The sequence below is a fragment of the Etheostoma spectabile genome, chromosome 21 (assembly GCF_008692095.1).
Source record: "Etheostoma spectabile isolate EspeVRDwgs_2016 chromosome 21, UIUC_Espe_1.0, whole genome shotgun sequence".
NCBI classification, from domain to species: domain Eukaryota; kingdom Metazoa; phylum Chordata; class Actinopteri; order Perciformes; family Percidae; genus Etheostoma; species Etheostoma spectabile.
In genome coordinates, this window is record NC_045753.1 from 8,844,620 (window position 1) to 8,864,844 (window position 20,225).

Genomic DNA, 20,225 nt, shown 5'->3' on the forward strand with positions numbered 1-20,225 from the left:
ATGGGTTCGTGCAAATGCCAAGCCAGGACATTCTTTCCTTTGGATTCATGTCAACTCCAGGGGGGACTGCAAAGGATCTGAGGACAGAGTTGCTCAACGCTGAGCTTCCATGGATCCCGGACGCTATCTGTTTGTTGGCCCCTAGCAACAATATCACCGCTAGCCATACCATTGCAGAAGCTAGTTCAGATTTCCACATGCTTCTGACCAGCATCAGAGAAATTTGTTCTAAGGTAAGTTCTTTTATAAGTTCCATTTATAATTTCTGTGATACTGTTATTGCATTTGTCTGATGAATCCTTATGTATACGTTAAGGTGTTCGTCGTTGATTCCCCCCCCGCCTCAACATAGATCCAGAACTGCAGGATCACTTCCGCCACGAATACCATCGAGTAGCAGCACGCTTGGGTATGACATAACGATTGTGTAGTACTGGTTTACAACATTATATGTATGAAAGATAACTGTAAACTGTAAATACGTGGGTATTCATTGTGACTATTTTATTTTTTTAGCCATACTATACCACTCTAGTGCAGAGTCCTTCCTTTCAACTACCGTGAGCTCTGGTGCAAGGATGGTGTAAGTATGCAATCTGATTTAAATCCAAGACCAATTGATCACTCCCAATTCAACAATAATCAATTTGTGTAAAGTGCTGACTGAGGTAGAAGATAAATGTAATTTATAGATGGATGAATAGGATTTTGGAAAAATATGTAGTAGAATGTTTAAACCTGATGCCATTTTACAATAGAAACGTGACTTTTTTCTTTTATTTTTAAGGTGCACCTCAGTGACAGTGACGGGATGAAAATCCTAAGGGACCAGCTGTGGGATGCCTCTTTCTGCCAGGTTATTGAGTCAGTACCAGAGCCAAACCAGTACCAGAGCCAAAACCAGCACCAAAGCCGAAGCCAGCACCAAAGCAAAAGCCTGTCCCACGGCTTCAGCTCCAACTCGCACGGTTTCTCCCAGGTTGGATGTGAAGGGAGACAGCTGGACAGTTGTTGGACAAGGCAGGAAGGTATGGTGGTGTTTGCTGACATTTTGTTGCTTAAGAATAAAGTATTTAATTTTTGCATAGATTTTAAATGTATCTGTAATTGCAGATGACTCAACAAGCAGACATTGAAGATTCCTATGCTGCAGCTAACATAAAGGTAATTCAAATAACTTTACCTAACCTTGATCCTTAATAACTAATAACTTTTGTCAATAACTAACTTATGTTTATTTTCAGGGGGACTGTGTTCTGAAAGAATGCTCCGTTTTGTTAAATCCTGTGTGGTTTAGCCAGGAACTTTTGGATGTGTTGGGTGACGGCAGTATTTACCTTCCTCCTGCACTGATCAAAGCCATTCCAAAGGGCCAGAAGGTAACATGTTTACTGTGGTTTTGTCTTTTACTCGAAGGTGAAATGAGTACACTATTTTTGTAAACGATGTGTGTTAGTAAAGAGCAAGGTTTTCATGTTTCTTTTTCTTACCTCAGAAGACAACCACAAAACTTCGGCAGAGACCAAATGAATGCAAGAAACGAAAACTCTACCAGCAGGTTTGTCTTTGTTTGTGAATTTCCCAACTGTTTTCTTTCACTTAGTTATAGACAACAAAACATATTTGACTGTATTTAGTTAATAGTTTTGTTTCATATTATTCGTAGGAGGAGGCAACACTGTTGGTGGACTCTGTCAGCCCATCACCTCCGGTGAAAGAAGTCGTCAACCCTCATTCTTCTGATCCATCATTGAAGGACACCAGGAAGGTTTGTAAAAGAGACATAGATGTTGTCAGGCAGTGTTAAGTGTTTATCACATAAACCATTTGCCACCTTTCAATGTCTAAACATTTTTTTTTTTATCACTACAGGACCATGCCGTAAAGCTTCAAGAAAGAACCCCAGTGTCACAGAGGACAGAGGATGTTCATCAGGTTTGTTTTCTATTAAATTTATATTAGCTTTTCAGCATTTAAAGGTTTGTAAACATGTATATGGTATGTTATTGTAAAAGTATCAAGTTTACATTATTTCAATAAACCTCTTAATTTGTTTGTCTGTTTTAGATGCCAAGCAACAAAAGATTTAAAATGGCACAGCATGAAGACATCAAAGGTATGGAGCATGCAGTGGTTAAATGTACATGTGCTGATAATGCTGTGAAGCCAATAGTTGTGGGGAGCAAGCATTTCAGAGTGCTTGAAAAGAGTACTCCTGAGACAATAATGTTTGCTGCTGCAGCTCTGATAAGGCACGAAGTTACCAATTTTTGCACTTGGAATACTTCGGTGTTGGATTCAATACATGAGCAAGGACAAATTTTGGCCTTTGAGAAACCAGAGAGGTTTTGAAGGACAGTATAATGTTTTCAATGCGCGTTTCAGCTTGTCTGTGGGTACAGAAATGACAGGTGGTTGTGTTTACTCTGACTTGTATATGGCATTGAATGTGGCACTGCTGGAAGAGAACTACTGTTTGTTGAATTTGAATGGGTACTATTGTACAATTGTGCAACACAGCAATTTTTTGTTGTTTTGGATTTCAATGCCTGCAACACCTTTGGAATGCCTTCAGATTATGGGAAGACTATAGCACTTGTTCACACTAGTTTCTTGGAACTGATGATGCACATTTCCCACTTGTCAAAGGCACTGCATGCAGCAATGTTTACTGTTGTTAGTGTGAGGATAGAAGTTGAAGACAGAAGTCCCTTAGCTAATACATCAACACATACACCTGTTTCTAGTATTGAGAACACAACAGGTCTGTTTCATTATGTTCAAGGATCCTTTCATCAAGGGGATGATCAATTTGGTAACAATGCAGGAAGGCAATGTGTTCCAAATTCCTTGGCAGCAATGGTCATGCATGAGGAAAAAAGCATTATGACATGGAGTTGTCAAGATGTAGACAACACTCTTGTTTCAGGGGACACCTTTTACACATTTCTGTCAACTTCAAATATGATTTCTGATGAGTCGGGTAATGGTTATCTCCTCATAAATGACTTGCCAAACAAGGCCACTTTCAGAAATAGTGCCTATCTCTTTCAATACAATCAGCCTATAGTTGGACATTTGCATGTAAATGAAGTAGAGTTTCTGGTTGCGGCTTTGCTTACACCTTAACTGATGGTCTGAAGAAAACATTTGAATCATGTGATCGATGTTTCTTTACTTTGGTGGAAATACATGTGCTATTTTTCATCAACAGGGACAGTTTGCTGTGTTTGACTCCCATGCACGCAACACAAACGGCGTTGTAAGCAGTTCAGGCAAAAGTATTGTTTTGTACTATCAAACACTTGCTGATGTCTGTAACCTTATCCACAGTTGGGATAATAGCAAACAAGAAATTAAGCAATTTGAGATTACTGGAGTTGTTGTGTGTCCCATAGTTGATAGCTCTGACAGTAATACTGATTGTAATGACTCATTAATAATGCTACAGTTTCCAGGCTCAGAGGACACACCAGGATGCATTCATTCTTCCAGTAACTGTAAATCTGATGCTAATGACAGTGACAAACCGATCATTATAGAGAATCTGTAACATTAGATTTGTCATGCCTGTAAATGCAGTGCTAGGTTTAAAAGGCACATTCTTATGTTATTCTTGATGAAATGTGTTGTGGAGCTGCTCAGAAGAAGCATTTTGATGTGTTCAACATGTCATCCCAACAGTTGAGTCTGTGTTAACTCACGCTTGCTTTTATGTTGCACTCTATGCTGCAAAACCAATTGCCCTTCAGGGCCAAATAAAGTTGAACATTACATAACAGTTGGAATCAATAGCTACACACTGTATGTCACCCACTAGTTGAGAAAGCTTCTGATCTATACTAGCCCTACTCGGTTATTGAATATCCACTTTTAGCCATTGACAACAATTCTGTACGTGATTTCATCTTTTTATTCGCATAATTCACAGCTATAAGTATTTAATTTGTGAATTAAAAATGCCCATAATGTGGTGGATATCAGGTTTATTAGTAATATTGAGTCAAATCTAACATTTGTATGTTATTGTTTTCCAGTTAATAAGCTCTATGAGCTCAATAGCAGAACACTGTTTGCCCTCCCTACTGCGCACACTGTTTGACTGGTACCGGCGGCAGAGTGGCACTGAAGACGAGTCTTACGAGTACAGGCCTCGCTCTAGTACTAAGTCCAAAGGGTGAGCTGCTCATCTTCATTTCTTGCGTCTTCTTCTTCTCTTTATAAGTGATTGTATTTTGTATGTCAGTACTTTTTATGTCAGTTTAAGATTTGCTCAAAATCTCACAACACAACAGGAGTGAAGGGTTCATTGTTGCATCCAGGTTGTTATGTATAACAGATGAAAAGCGCAAATTGACATCATTCCATCCAATACGGGCAAGACGGGGTTGACAGATAGATTTTAAAATCCACACAGATAAACAGTCATCGTAGCTGTTTATCGGGATTTCCGTAAAATTTAACGAGATTAAACTGGGCCGTATAGTGGCGATTATACGAAAAGAGAGAAGTACTTCCACTCGTTGTTACCTGTCGTTGCTATGGGTAACAAGAGTTCAGTACAGTACAGTCACACTTTTCCTTAGGGGCCCGTAGTGGATGAAATGGTAAAACATTTGGCCCTAGATGCATAGACTGCCTGCCATGTTGAGCGACAAAATGTGGGTGTCCTGAAAAAAGGTTCTTTAACTCTATCTCCCCCACCTCTTTTTTTGTTTCTTGTTATGTCTTGGCAAGAAGTATTATGCTTTTGGGTCGTCTGTCCAACTCTACATCAGAATCAGAAATTCTTTATTGATCCCTGAAGGGTAACTCTGGATAAGAGGGCTCCTTCGAGCCAGATTTGAACCAGCAACCTAAGGATTTCAGCTTTACGCCTCTACAGTCCTCCGCTCTATCAATTGAGCTATCGAAGGGAGCTAGTCTTGCACACGCACTTCCAATCAATCAATATGGAGATTATCACAATTATTTGTTGATTTTCTACTCCAAAGTGCAAGAAAGGAAGGTTTCACCTCAGGTTAACAAGGAATAATCTCAGCAAGGTGATTGATGGATGATTCTAGTTACTTCATCAAGTTCAGCCCAAATCATACAGCTGTAAGACATCACATTGGTTGGCTTCCAGCTACTTAATATCTGCAAATGGCAGTGGTGGGATTTGAACCCACGCCTCGAGAGAGACTGGAGCCTAAATCCAGCGCCTTAGACCACTCGGCCACACTACCTACACGAATGAGCTCTCCACATTATGACATACACAGGGACCGTAACTAACGATATGCTTGTTAATGTCATTGGAAAAAAAACCATCTCAAAGAAAAAGCCAATACTTTATTAAAAAATGTTATCACACTTTGTCATTTTTCTCTGGCATTGATTTTAGAATATTGTAACCAACATTAAGTAAGTAGGTTTAGGTCTGTGTGAACATGGGCTGAACATCTACCTGGACTGAATTTGTGAATATATACATCTCATAATCTGAGGGTCGTTAGTTCAACCCTCACATGGGGCAGGTGTTTTGAAAACAAACAAAAAATGAAAATACACTGACTTTCAGGTGGTGGTCAGATGTGCCTTCATGAACAATATTGTATTACCTCATTGGTAATGGAGGCCACCCGTCTCCACCAATGTATCTCTTAGCATTTATTTTCAGTCTGAGTTACAAAATTTGCAGTGAACGTTGTTTTCCAGCAGAAAGGCAACAGGTGTGTTACTTTTTGACTATGATTTATACCATAGCAGTGCAAGCATTTTGCCCAGGTTTGATTTCCAGCCACTGCAGTTGCATTTACAGGTTTTGAAGCCATATACAACATTAACATTACATGTTTTACCCAGGTTTCTTCTTTTATTCAGTGATATTTCAATTTCCTTGCGGGAGTCATCCCAAAAGGATTAATAAAGATAAGTCTAAGTCTATCTCAGAAAAAAGTCCCAAAAATCTGAATATCTTCAGGGGATGTAGCTCAGTGGTAGAGCTCATGCTTTACATGTATGATGACCTGGCATCTCCAGCAAGTATTATGGTAGAGTCTTTAAAAGAGCTGCAGAAGATATTACCTCCTGTGGTAATCTGACTGGTAGGGTTATAGAACGTAGTGGTAGACTAAGACTTCCTGTGAAGTATGCTCTCCCTTTTATACCTCAGATTATCAGACAGCACAACAAGCACTTTAAATATACATGTTTTACAGTTTCTATTTAAGTGTAGTTATGTAACATAGTGTAGTACATATAATGTATTATGCTCCAGTTTTTATGGGTGTTACGGCGAGTATGAGCACCATAGTTTCTATTTTATGGATGAAATAAACTTAACATGCCATTAAGTTTACTCTTCAGCAGGTGGAGACATTTCTCTTCAGACACTTGCAGCAACAGATGCTTTGTTAAACGTTAACAGACTAGAAATAGACTTAACTAGTTTTAGCTCATCTGCATTCCCTCCAAGGAAGTCTTTAGTAAAAGACAAAAGACTTGTGTGTTATGAAGAGAAACCAGAGTGAGTACAACCATCTGGTCGAGAGCAGCCAAAAAAACCATCGCGGTAAAACTGACTTGGTGTGCCACTTTCCAAACTAAAATGATAAGAGGCAACTTGGTAGACTCCTTACTGATGTTTATATCTGCACTCACAATGCCCTTTTTTTAAACACCAGCCAATCACAAGTGTTAGATTTCAATAATCAATGTGTGACTAATCAGGAAGCTCACTTAAAAGATAGTTACAAGGTCTACCAAATGTTAAACTTTGCAACCCGTAAGTTGTTGGATCCTTGATTGCCACAGGTTCCTAGTGGCGCAGCGGAAGTGTGCTGGGCCCATAACCCAGAGGTTGATGGATTGAAACCATCCTCTGCTTTTTCCTATGCTTTGTATCAGCATGAATATTTCCATGTTTAACAAAGTGTCTGAAGTGAAATGTCTCCACCTGCTGAAGCATAAACTTAATTGCATGACAAGTTTATTTTCATCCATAAATATGAAAACTACAGTACTCATACCTGCTGTAACACCCATAAAAACTGGAGCATTACAAAATAAATATACTGCACTACAGTACAGGTACATAACAAACTGGAGTGTGATGTCATATACTACACTACAGTACAAGTAGATAAATACAGTGAAACTGTAAAACATGTACATTTAAAGTGCTTGTTGGGCTGTCTGATAGCCTGAGGTATAAAAGACCACTGAGCTACATCCCCGGAAGATTTTCAGTTTTTTTTGGATTGTTTTCTGAGATATACTTTATGGGGCGCCGTTTGTAAAGCGGCTCGTGCTGAAAATAACAGCAACATTTTGTCACATTTAGCTTTAAATAATGTTTAAATAACTGATATGAAATTTTGAGGGTCACTTTCTTGCACATTTACAACAATATTTGTCAACTTGGAAATATTTTAAATAGTTAAATCCAAATATTAAATGTTACACTAAATGTTAAATGTTAAATCTATATGCTAAATCTAAATCTAAATGTTAAATCTAAATCTAAATGTTAAATCTAAATCTAAATGTTAAATCTAAATCTAAATCTAAATGTTAAATCTAAATAAATCTAAATCTAAATGTTAAATCTAAATCTAAATCTAAATGTTAAATCTAATATTAAAACTAAATCTAAATGTTAAATCTAAATCTAAATCTAAATGTTAAATCTAAATATTAAATCTAAATCTAAATGTTAAATCTAAATCTAAATGTTAAATCTAAATCTAAATGTTAAATCTAAATATTAAATCTAAATCTAAAAGTTAAATCTAAATCTAAATGTTAAATCTAAATCTAAATCTAAATGTTAAATCTAAATGTTTCGGGTGAAACTAAATATTTAGCTAATATGCAAATTAATGTCGGTAACCGGAAGTACCAAAATAAAAGCTCGAGGAGGTCAGTGTATGTTTATAGTGTCAAATAACGAATAAAAATCCACTCATCGGGAGATATGGACTCTTGAACTTGGATAACCGTGAAAATAACTACCTAAAATAATAAACACAGTTGGGGAAAACTGTATTTGAAGAGTACTTTGAGTTTTTAGTGTCACTTTTATGAATGGTGTGGGAATTATAGCCACTATAGCCAGCCACGGGGGGGGGCTCACTTTGACTGGTCTGTCCCGTTCGCTTGCATTAACGTCAGCAAGAGCCTATCCCCGCCCGCCCCCGACAAGGCACTGACAAGACACTGCGAAATGTCCAACGAATCAGCGTTAGCCGAGAACATCGGCAGAGCCGTCCCGGTCGCTGAACAAACTTATTCAACAGCAACAGCGACAGCCTCAGGGCCACCGCAGGCCACCTCGGTAAGCATGTTTTCCAAATCACGGAGCTAGCATTGTCTTGTTGTCAAGGTAGTAGCAAATCTCTACTGGCTAGCTACCGTTAGCTAGTTTAGTTAAGTTAGCCTTGACAACAGGGTTGCTAGCTCCGTGATTTGGAAAACATGCTTACCGAGGTGGCCTGCGGTGGCCCTGAGGCTGTCGCTGTCGCTGTTGAATAAGTTTGTTCAGCCACCAGGACGGCTCTGCCGATGTTCTCGGCTAACGCGGATTCGTTAGACATTACGCAGAGTGACCATGGCCAACAGTACCGTGCCTTGTCGGGGGCACGGGGATAGGCTCTTGCTGACGTTAATGCAAGCGAACGTGACAGACCAGTCAAAGTGAGCACCCCCCCCCCGTGGCTGGCTATAGTGGCTATAATTCCCACACCATTCATAAAAGTGACACTAAAAACTCAAAGTACTCTTCAAATACAGTTTTCCCCAACTGTGTTATTATTTTAGGTAGTTATTTCACGGTTATCCAAGTTCAAGAGTCCATATCTCCCGATGAGAGGATTTATATTCGTTATTTGACACTATAAACATACACTGACCTCCTCGAGCTTTATTTTGGTACTTCCGGTTACCGACATTAATTTGCATATTAGCTAAATATTTAGTTTCACCCGAAACATTTAGATTTAACATTTAGATTTAGATTTAGATTTAACATTTAGATTTAGATTTAACTTTTAGATTTAGATTTATATTTAGATTTAACATTTAGATTTAGATTTAACATTTAGATTTAGATTTAATATTTAGATTTAACATTTAGATTTAGATTTAGATTAACATTTAGATTTAGATTTAACATTTAGATTTAGTTTTAATATTTAGATTTAACATTTAGATTTAGATTTAGATTTAACATTTAGATTTAGATTTAATATTTAGATTTAACATTTAGATTTAGATTTAGATTTAACATTTAGATTTAGATTTAATATTTAGATTTAACATTTAGATTTAGATTTAACATTTAGATTTAGATTTAACATTTAGATTTAGATTTAACATTTAGATTTAGATTTAGCATATAGATTTAACATTTAACATTTAGGTGTAACATTTAATATTTGGATTTAACTATTTAAAATATTTCCAAGTTGACAAATATTGTTGTAAATGTGCAAGAAAGTGACCCTCAAAATTTCATACCAGTTATTTAAACATTATTTAAAGCTAAATGTGACAAAATGTTGCTGTTATTTTCAGCACGAGCCGCTTTACAAACGGCGCCCCATAATACTTAAACTTATCTTTATTAATCCTTTTGGGATGACTCCCGCAAGGAGATATAAATATCACTGAATAAAAGAAGAAACTGTGGTAAAACATGTAATGGGAATGTTGTATATGGCTTCAAAACCTATGGTATAAATTATAGTTGAAAGTAACACACTGCTGTTGCCTTTCTGCTGGACAATACAACGTTCACTGCAAATCTTGTAACACAAACTGAAAATAAATGCTGAGAGATGCATTTATGGAGACTGGTGGTATCCAGTAACTATGAGACAACACAAAATTGTTCATGAAAACAAATCCGTAGTTTGGTATTCTGTGATTTGCTACCATTCTCGTTGTCGGCAGGATTGGAACCTGCACGGGGAGACCCCAATGGACTGCTAGTCCATCGCCTTAACCGCTCGGCCACAACTACCAGCAACTTAGTGCCAGACCTATTGGAACAAATGTTCATAAACTTTTCGATTGGTTATTAGTAGTTACCAGATACGGGCAAAGTGCAAACCGTAGTGCACTTCCTGTGTCTGTGGATCCTCGTGGAGGCAGCTTGATTGATTGATAGGCTCCCTTATTTGTACCATAACAGAGATCTAATATTTTATCAAATTGGGTTGGGCGAGTAACCTTTCTGGCTAATCTTCACAAATAAAGCAAGTACCCACAAAATGAAAACTAATGCAATGGCTGGGAATCAAACCCAGGTGAATTGCTTGGAAGGCAGCTAAAAGCAGGACATGGGTAAAGTGCACTTAGTTTTTAGACACTTGATAAATTAATCATCCACTTTATGGCCTTTTAATACTCGCTGCATTGTTTAATTTTCTCTTTCAGAATAAGAGCTTCTGCAGCTCTTTGACAGACTGGACAAGGAATACCTGCTGGAGATGCTGGGGATTGAACCCAGGTCCTCATACATGCAAAGCATGCGCTCTACCACTGAGCTACATCCCCTAAATGTTTGCAAATTTCTTTTACTTTTTCTAAGATCATTGAATAAGAGAAGAACGCTATCGGAAAACTGACTCTGTCAGTGGAGCCATGAAAAGACCCCATGACAATCTACCTGACCATAGTCTTTCAAGTCAGTGACAAATCCAAGCTGCATTTCCTTTTTACCAAAATTCAATTTCCAATTTTGGTAAAATGTTTTGCGTCAAAAGTAGTCTGTTGTTCAATATAATCAGACAGCTCAATCTGGCAGTGTTGCCATAAAAACACTACATGCCAAACAAACTACTAGAACATTGCCCTTCTAGTCACTGACTGATCACATTTCCTTGATGCAAAGTTGCTAATGCATTTTGTTTGTTTGTTTTATTTGATCCCCATTAGGACAATGCACTGTTCACTGCAAATCTTGCAACACATCTGGTCATTGAGACTGATTTTTGCATTAATTACCATGAACACAAGGAGATTGCCTTTTAATACTTTTGTCTTTCAGAATAAGAGGTTTTGCAGCTCTTTTACAGACTGTTGTAACAGAACTCTTGTTGGAGATGCCGGGGATTGAACCCGGGGCCTCATACATGCAAAGCATGCGCTCTACCACTGAGCTACATCCCCTGAATGTTTCTACAGAAACCCCTACCCGGGAAAAATATTGAAGTAAACTTGTTTGTTTTATTTGGATCCCCATTAGCTTCAGCATGAACTAAAAGCTTTTCTTCCTGGGGTCCTACAATCCTTTCTTTGACAATACTCTTTATGACATTTCATTACACACACACAGACATAAATTAGAAAATACTAACCATAATTAAATCTTACAGTTAACGCAATTTATACAAGAAATAAAATAAAAGACACTACTCCGAATAGATTAATCAATTTCAGAAATAAGATAACAAAAGCCCTATGACAAACTAATTTTAAATTACATATTTAATTCCTTTGAAATAAATATGTCTTAAGTGATTTTTTAAACCATACTGAGAGTTGTGTTTGATAGTCGTTGGGAGAGAGTTCCATTCACACATCGCTCTGTACCCGACAGAACGCTAAATTGATTTAGTTTTCCCTTTAGGTAAAATAAAACTCCCTCCTACTGCACGCCTCGTTGGATAATGATGTGTAGCAGTACTAAAGGATAGTTTTCTGTTTGAAATAAAAGGTGTTTTGTTTGTTATAACGTTATGTAAAAAAAACATTAACAAATACACAAGTCTATTTTTAACTTTAAACCATGAGAGTTGTCATGCATGTTATCAACATTGATCTAAACCCACACGAGAGAGCCACACGTGCAGCTTTATTCTGAATCACTTGTAATTTTTCATATTAATTGCTGAAGTGCTGGACCACACCACTGAGCAGTAATCCAAAAAAAACAAACCTGAAGGACTTTTTTACCTATCTGTGGTTTGAAGATGTTTGCACACCTTTTAATAACTGACAAGGTGTTGCCCAATTTAGTTACAAGCTTCTGAATGTATTTGTCCCAACACAATCTCTTGTCAATAATCACACCCAAAAGTTTAGCCTCTTCTCTTTGCTCTACAGAAGTTTGCTCTATACTGAGTTCAAGTTTCGGTTTGGAACATTAAAAAAATGAGTTCCAAGCACTAAAATGGTAGTTTTAGATCCATTGAGATCAGTTTGTTACTTCTGATCCAGTCCACCACTGTAACTCTCTCTGTAGTTTAGTAAACAGATGGTAAATCATTAGTAAAGATTGTGAAGAGGAGTGGCCCAAGACAACTTTCTTGAGGAACTCCATGTTCCACAAGCCTGAAAAACTTCCATTAAAGTAAACTAATTGTCTCCTATCAGTCCAATAACTTTCCATCCATAATAATGCGGTTTGTGAAAAACCATAATATTCCAGTTTTTTTAACAGTAAGTTGTGGTCAATCATATCAAATGCTGCAGTAAAATCAAGCATCACAACACCTATTATTCTTCTCTCGTACATATCCTTAAACCAGTCATCAACCATCTGAGTCAGGGCAGTGGCAGTTGAGTGTTTTCCTTTGTATGTATGCAAGCTGAAAAACTGTAACTAAATTATTTAAAAAATAAAACTGAATCTGTTCATAAACAATTCTTTCCATTATTTTACAGAGAATTGGTAATAACCTTATTGGTCTACTGTTTGATCCAGAGAAAGGAATTTTCTTATTCTTTGGTATTGGCATAACTTTACATAACTTCCATGCTTGCAGACATATATTTATATGAGTAATAGTAGGAAAAATGATTGAAACTATTGGCTTAATCCACTTATATCAAGATAGTCCCCACCAGGTGGTTTGTTTTACAATTCATCAGAAGTAATTTACTTTCAAACACTGACACTCTTAAATTTAAGGCTAAATGTTTACTTTCCATGATCTTATTTATCAATGTTTTTGACAAATCTGTGGTGTGTAGCTGTGTAGTATTTTTAAGATTTATTATATTTATGAAGTAATCATTGACACAATTTGCTATATCACTTGGTTTAGTAAGAAAATCACCTTCATTTTTCTATCTAAAAGGTCTATCTCTGTAGGGATCCATCCCATAATGTTGTAACACACTTAGAATAATAATCTGAGTCTTTCAGCACTTTTAGTGGATGGAAACGTTCTCTTATCAAGGAGTTTAAACACAGAAACGGCAGGAAGGATAAATCCACCATATCAAGTCTCAAATAATCAGCATGAGGCCTCGTTTAATTTATTTTATTTTAACTACAAAACAATAACTTGAGAGCGTACAATTTATTTAGGCCAATTAATGTTTCTAGAGATGAGAAGAAAGTTTTAACAAAATCAAAAAGTTTCAAACACGTCTACGTTTTCCAACCAAAACATCTTTAAACGTCTTAATGTTTCGCCTTTGGGCCTTCTTCTTCAAGCAATTTACTGGAGAAATATTTTTTAAAAAATTACATTTAATTTGGACCATATAGAAATAAACAAGCTGTTCTTAAATGTTGCTGGCTGTCTTTTTGTGCTCCTTTTTTAATTTTTTTTTAAGATATATACATTTGAAAAATAGAGTTTTAAAAGGATGGGTTCAGGCACTGATAATGGTGCCTAAATGGTAAAGAGTTCTGAGGAAAGGCAGAAAACAGTCCAGCTGATCCACAATAACATACATGCTGCTCAGAATATAAAGTTACTGCTGGTCAGCCTTCAATGTGGAGAGAAGATCAGAATATAACAACACAGCTATCAGGGCATGAGGAGGAGGAAACAGCTTGGCTCTGAAACATGTTCACAACGAGGCAGAGTGAACGCGCTGGTGTCTTTTAAGGCTACCACTCTGAGAAAAGGTTTCCCCACATTGTTCACACCAGTACGGCTTCTCTCCAGTGTGAATGCGCTGGTGAGTTTTAAGGCTACTACTCTGAGAAAAGGTTTCCCCACATTGTTCACACCAGTACGGCTTCTCTCCAGTGTGAGTGCGCCGGTGAGTATTAAGGCTACCACTATGAGAAAAGGTTTCCCCACATTGTACACAGCTGTACGGCTTCTCTCCAGTGTGAATGCGCTGGTGAGTTTTAAGGTTACCACTCTGAGAAAAGGTTTCCCCACATTGCTCACAGCTGTACGCCTTCTCTCCAGTGTGAATGCGCTGGTGTCTTTTAAGGTTACTACTCTGAGAAAAGGTTTCCCCACATTGTTCACAGCTGTAAGGCTTCTCTCCAGTGTGAATGCGTTGATGTCTTGTCAGGGTACTCTGTTGTGTGAAAGCTGCCCCACATTGATCACAGCTGTAAGGCTTCTCTCCAGTGTGAACTCTCTGATGAATCTTTAAATATCCTGATGTTGTGAAGGATTTGTCACAGTGCTGACAGCGGTGACGTTTGACTCCTCTTCCTCTCCGTTTCTATCAACAGAGAAAAACCAAGAGAGTGAGTTAGTGAGGTGCCATGCTGTAGAGCTCTATCTTAAACTAGAAACAACATTTAGAGCATGTCTATGGAACATTGTTTGACTGACGCAATACTTTTCTTAGTCCTTGTGTTGTCTTCCCTTTAAAATTGAAAATCAACACTTTTGGTGAGGCTTTGTATGAATGTTTAAATTTTTCTTCAGTTTTTGTCACTTTTTTGACGTTTAACAATACATTACACCAACTTATTAACTTTTACTTTTTTACAGTTATTTTTGGAATTTATGGTCAATAAACCTCATGTATAGGAATTATACCTAATGTTTGAGTGAGAAAAGCATAAATTAGGAATTATTTAGAATAAACTTAAAGGAATGGATGTTGATGATAATCACAGACTGGAATATTTCAACTTTTACTCTATACTATTTAAAAAACACTTCAACGTTTTCTCCAAATGCTATAAAAATTGAATAAGACACCCCATATTAATGAAAGTAGAGATTGTACTTGGCAAAGAGCGTTGTGTGGAATCAATCATGTTATTTTGGGTAATTAAAAAGAACACTGATGTAGGACAAGGGTCATTTGACCCGAGGACGACATGAGGGTTAATTATCTGCCAACATCACTATTATGGAGTTTGCATTATGGGAATCCATGCATCCATTGTTGGTTAGTTGTGATAAATAAACTACTTTTGATCTATTATGTGTGGCCTCCATTATGTTGCCAGCCTTTAGCCAGCCGGTAACAAATTGGGGATCATCAAGGATTTTTAGTGCCGGGGGAGTTGTAAATATAACATTTTCCCACAGATTTTTAGCTCTCACTGGTATCTGTAGGGGTTACCGTGTTGTCTTCATGTTGCTGGAACAGCTCTACTCCAGTAAAGTAAATTGGAACCATTGTCCCTGATAGGCATTAGCAATGAGGGGCACCAGTTGACCTTGACCTTTTGTTTTAGGTTGTCGTTTTTGCTAAATCAACTTGTATAGCCAGCAGTATTGTGTAAGTAAGTAATATGGTAGTGTACTGTGGTATTGTCCACACAAGCTACATTTCCTCAAGCATTTCTGTGCTCTGGAAATAAAACTGCTGAGCATCACTGACGTCTCTGTCAAACACAGGCGCATATGTCGTGGTCATGGATGTTTAAAAAATAGCTTTAATATACAGTTGTGTTCACAATAATAGCATCACTAAACTCAAACTATTTTTTGGTTAAAGTGATATTTCTACATGGCAAATAATTTACTAGTAAGTGTTGTAGAGTCCTAGACACCAACAGTCATGCCACGCATGCTGCTCATTCTGTGGATTGAATCTGTAATTGAAAGGAGCATGTTCATAATAATAGCAGTGTTGTGTTCAATTAGTGAGCTTGAGATTGATTCTGTGAAGAAACAGGTGTCAGTTATGGCCCATATTTAATATATATACTGTATATACATATTTAAGGAAGAAAGCAAGAACATGTTGTGCATGCTGGTTAAAGTGCATTTCACACTGAAATACTCAGCAAAATGGCTCGTTCCAGCCATTGCTCTAAAGAACAGAGGACTTTGATTAAAAGTTGATATGAGAGGGGAAAACATATAAGAAGTGCAGAAGATTATAAGCTGCTCTGCCAAAATGATTTCAAATGCCTTGAAATGGCATCCAAAGCCTGACCGACGTGGGAAACAACCTAAGGACACATTGACTGGTCAAAGGAGAAATGGAGCAACATCCTGGGGACTGATGAGAGGGAAACTGTTCTTTTTGGGTCTAGGAGCCGAAGACAGTTTGTCCTCCGACCCCCCTGCACTGAAATCAAGCCCCCAGTCCACTGTGAAGACAGTAAAGCACGGTGGTTATGGGGAGTTTCTCATACTGTAGTGTTGGGCCGGTATATCACTACCAGGGATCGTGGATCAGTTTCAATACATCAGAATACTTGAAGAGGTCATGTTGCCTTATGCTGAAGAGGAAATGCCTTTGAAACGGGTCTTTCAACAAGACAAGGACCCAAACACACCAGAAGGAGCAAAGTCTTGGTTCCAGAGGAACCAGATTGATGTTATGGAGCAGCCAGCCCAGTCCCCGGACCTCAATCCCAGAGAACACTTGTAGGGTGACATCATAAAGCATTACCATGGTTAAGCTGTGTGTGTGTTAATAAAGTTTGGATTAACTATCTGCGTGGCCTGTTTGTTTCGGTCTAGACCTGCTCTTTGTTGTTGTGATTTAGCGCTATCTAAATAAATTGAATTGATATATCTGCGTGGCCTTTTGTTACCGGCCTTGAGCCAGGCGGTAACAACCGGTGATGGTCTGGGATGGTAGTGCTTTATCAGCCTCTCCGTCTCAGGGATTGGTTGGCACTCTTTGTTTCTTAATTAGATCAAAAATCTAAATTTGATCACAAATATACTTTACATGAGAACCATAATCCAGAAAAACAAAGCATGAATATATTGTTGAATCTGTTAAGTTAAATTGGTAGAAATGTACATTACGATAAACGTGACTGCACATTATATGAAAGGCACCGAGGAGATTATCAAAACTGATTTTTCCCGGCCTTATTTATCAGAGTTGCCCCCCCGACCACTATCAGAGGGCCGCAGTTTAATCGACTACTGGTTTTCTTTTAGGAATTACGGTAAAATGTATAAATCCTAAAAGACATTTGTGAAACCCTCTGTGTGCATTCATTAATATTGAGATTAGATTTCTGGGACTCTTCAGTCTGGAGTAACCTCTTTCCTTCACTCACCTCCTCCTCCCTGACACCTTTCCTCTTGCCATCCTTCTTCTCTCCTCCGTCTCCTCGTGTTTCTGCAGGTACTCGGTGATAAGGTCCAGGTCCAGGTTTTCTTGCGGCTCCCTGTGTTCTCCTCACTGGAAAGGTGAGTGCAGACAGAAGAACATCTCCTCACACTTTGTTGTTAGACAATCCATCTCACGCTAATTATCATTACTATTATTCCTTTTTTCTATTGCCATCTTGTAAGGTTATTTAAGGTTATTTGTGGGTCTGCACTTTAGTGTCAAAATACCAAACCTTCAACTTGAGGGCATGATACCAAGCTGACCTTATTTGCAATATGTTATATATCTCAGGACCAAGAACACCAGCATTAATATTCTAGACTCATACTTACTCTGAGAACCCTTCCATTTCAGCAGAAACTCTACTCTTCCCTCACCACTCTGCGGTCCAAAACCTTCTCCACCACATAATCCTCTTCTTCCTCTTCCTCCACCTCCCGCGCCTTCTTTCTGCTGTGGTCGCCAGCTTGCCGTCTGCTGAAGGTGCCTTTAGTAGACCCAGGAGGTGTGTGTGACAATGATACAAGGGTTAGAAGAACTAATGGGAGGTGTGAGTGAATTCTAGTTGACCATGTTTTACTATATTAAATCTTCTGTTTGACTGGAGAAAATGAAAGGGCTGATGAGGGACCAATCCATAGGACTCCAGAGTGTCAAGTATCTCCTGCATTCAGACTGGAAGAACTACTAAAATGTAAGGCCCAAAAGTTATTAACTGGAGCTACAGCTACATGCACAGTAGCCTGGATCAACCACACTTCATTTAGCAGAACATCTCCAGATGTTCCTGTGTGAAAATGGAAAGTTCAGAAAGACGTTTTGATGGTGCAACAAGGCAGGCCTGGTCGCTTCTTTAAGGAATAACTGTAAAGATTCACAAAGAATATGTTTACCGTTAGTGAGGCTGTTGCAATTAATTGAATTTTGATTTGAATTTAGATTTTTGACTCCAACGATCACAAAATAGTATAATCGAGAGAAAAAATTCTGTATTGAAGAACACTCTTATTGTGTCTTGTATTCTGAATGACACACGCATGAGCACATCTGCCCTTCCCGAAGCCATAAACCTCTCAGCAGTCAGGGAGGAATCCAGTGGAATTTAAAAACTCAGCACGAGTAAAGATGTTTAGAAGGAGAGCAGCCAGAGCAGCGTTTAGTCCGGCAAAAAGGTAAATCCTACTCCGGTGTCTGGGAAAATTAACGTTCGCTAATTCTGCGGTCCCTCTGCCTGAGCCGCACAACAAGGTGCTGTAGGAGCCAGGAGCCCTGGCGTTTATCTAACATGTGTCTGTGTAAATAATATAATAATATTTAAAAAAGACAAAAATGTTTGACTAAAACTTGGCCATGATACCCAAGTTCTCTTTGGACTAAAAACAATAAATGGACTGTTCTCTATAGCACTTTTTAGTGTCAACGACTACTCAAAGTTCTTCTACATAATACAGGAACATTTACACAAACATAAGTACACTGTGGCCGAGGCTGCTGTACAAGTACACACGTACTCAGGGTTCAGTGTTTTTGACTTGACATAGGACTGCAGGGATTGAACCCAAAACTTCCAATTGGCAGGCGACCCCGCTTATCACTAAGCCACAGCCGCCATCTTTAGTGTTGATATGTTGATGGCGGCCCGCCACGGTATAGGGCAGACGCACAACAGGGTTTCTGCTATGTACAACGCCGCTCCTTCAGCTGTTCATGAAAAGTCATGAAGTCGTAATTACGCGACTCTGCAGAGCCGTTGCTCTACTGGACTCAAGCCAACTGTCATACGCTCTCTTCGCCAAAGCAATTGGAATTGCCTAGGTATACTATTTTGCATGTATGTATGTATGTATGATGTATGTATGTATGTATGTATGTAATATGCATGTGCAATTGTAATGACGAGAGTCATTTATATATAAATCCTAAAAGACATTTGTGAACCCTCTGTGGGGATTCATTAATATTGAGATTAGATTTCTGGATTCAGTCTGGAGTAACCTCTTTCCTTAACTCACTCCTCCTTCCCGACAACCTTTCCTCTTGCCTCTTCTTCTTCTTCTCCGTCTCCTTGTCTTTCTGCATGTACTCGCGATAAGGTCCAGGTCCAGGGTGTCTGTGGCTTCCATGTTTATCCTCACTGGAAAGGTGAGTGGGGCAGACAGAAGAAACATTCCTCACACTTTTTTTTAGACAATCCAAGATCCTTTTGAGGGCATGATACCATGCTGTAATCTATGCTGTACATTATTTGCATACACACACATATACAGTACAACGCCCAAAAGTTTGAACACACCTTCTATTCAATATGTTTTCCTTTATTTTCATGACTATTTACATTGTAGATTATCACTGAAGGCTCACAACTATGAATGAACACATGTGGCATTATGTACTTAACAAAAAACTGTGAAATAACTGAAAACATGTCTTATATTCTAGTTCTTCAAAGTAGCCCCCCTTTGCTTTTTGATAGTGCTGCAAACCTTGGTGTTCTCTCAATGCGCTTCATGGGTAGTCACCTGAAATGGTTTCCACTTCACAGGTGTGCCTTGAGGGTTAATTAGTGGACGTTCTTGCCTTATTAATGGGAGTTTGGACGATCAGTTGTGTTGTGCAGAAGTCAGGTTGATACACAGCGACAGCCCTATTGGACAACTGTTACAATTCATTTATGGCAAGAACAAATCAGCTAGTGAAGAGAAACGAAGTGGCATCATTACTTTAAGAATGAAGGTCAGTGCGGTCCGGAAAATTTAAATGTGTCCCCAAGTGCAGCGGCTAAAACCATCAAGCGCTACAACGAAACTGGCCACATGAGGACCGCCCCAGGAAAGGAAACCGAGAGTCACCTCTGCTGCTGAGGAGAAAGTTCATCTGAGTCACCAGCCTCAGAAATCACAAGTTAACAGCAGCTCAGATTAGAGACCAGATGAATACCACACAGAGTTCTAGCAGCAGGCATATCTCTAGAACAAACTGTTAGAGGAGACTGA

At 38.4% G+C, this 20,225-nt stretch overlaps 2 protein-coding genes, 4 non-coding genes and 1 pseudogene across 6 annotated transcripts; 1 reads left to right on the forward strand and 6 right to left on the reverse strand.

The window, feature by feature from the left end:
• Positions 1 to 812: 812 nt before the first annotated feature.
• Positions 813 to 4,181, forward strand: LOC116671593 (uncharacterized). The gene is made up of 7 exons (XM_032502942.1): positions 813 to 1,028; positions 1,114 to 1,164; positions 1,245 to 1,379; positions 1,496 to 1,558; positions 1,667 to 1,768; positions 1,873 to 1,935; positions 4,038 to 4,181. The coding sequence occupies exons 1-7, from the start codon at positions 840 to 842 to the stop codon at positions 4,179 to 4,181; spliced, it is 747 nt and encodes a 248-aa protein (XP_032358833.1). The 5' UTR covers positions 813 to 839.
• A 965-nt stretch (positions 4,182 to 5,146) lies between these two features.
• On the reverse strand, positions 5,147 to 5,228 carry trnal-uag (transfer RNA leucine (anticodon UAG)). The gene has a single exon. It is a non-coding gene; the product is annotated as a tRNA-Leu (tRNA).
• Positions 5,229 to 6,395: 1,167 nt separating this feature from the next.
• Positions 6,396 to 6,515, reverse strand: LOC116671837 (uncharacterized; annotated as a pseudogene).
• Positions 6,516 to 9,924: 3,409 nt separating this feature from the next.
• On the reverse strand, positions 9,925 to 10,006 carry trnaa-agc (transfer RNA alanine (anticodon AGC)). Its single transcript has one exon. It is a non-coding gene; the product is annotated as a tRNA-Ala (tRNA).
• A 464-nt stretch (positions 10,007 to 10,470) lies between these two features.
• Positions 10,471 to 10,542, reverse strand: trnaa-ugc (transfer RNA alanine (anticodon UGC)). Its single transcript has one exon. It is a non-coding gene; the product is annotated as a tRNA-Ala (tRNA).
• A 543-nt stretch (positions 10,543 to 11,085) lies between these two features.
• On the reverse strand, positions 11,086 to 11,157 carry trnaa-ugc (transfer RNA alanine (anticodon UGC)). Its single transcript has one exon. It is a non-coding gene; the product is annotated as a tRNA-Ala (tRNA).
• A 2,604-nt stretch (positions 11,158 to 13,761) lies between these two features.
• On the reverse strand, positions 13,762 to 16,091 carry LOC116670864 (zinc finger protein 239-like; the record flags this gene model as incomplete). Its single annotated transcript, XM_032501564.1, has 2 exons — positions 13,762 to 14,378; positions 16,067 to 16,091. Coding segments are annotated over 2 exons (609 nt in total), but the record flags the coding sequence as incomplete, so codon positions are not given.
• Positions 16,092 to 20,225: the final 4,134 nt, after the last annotated feature.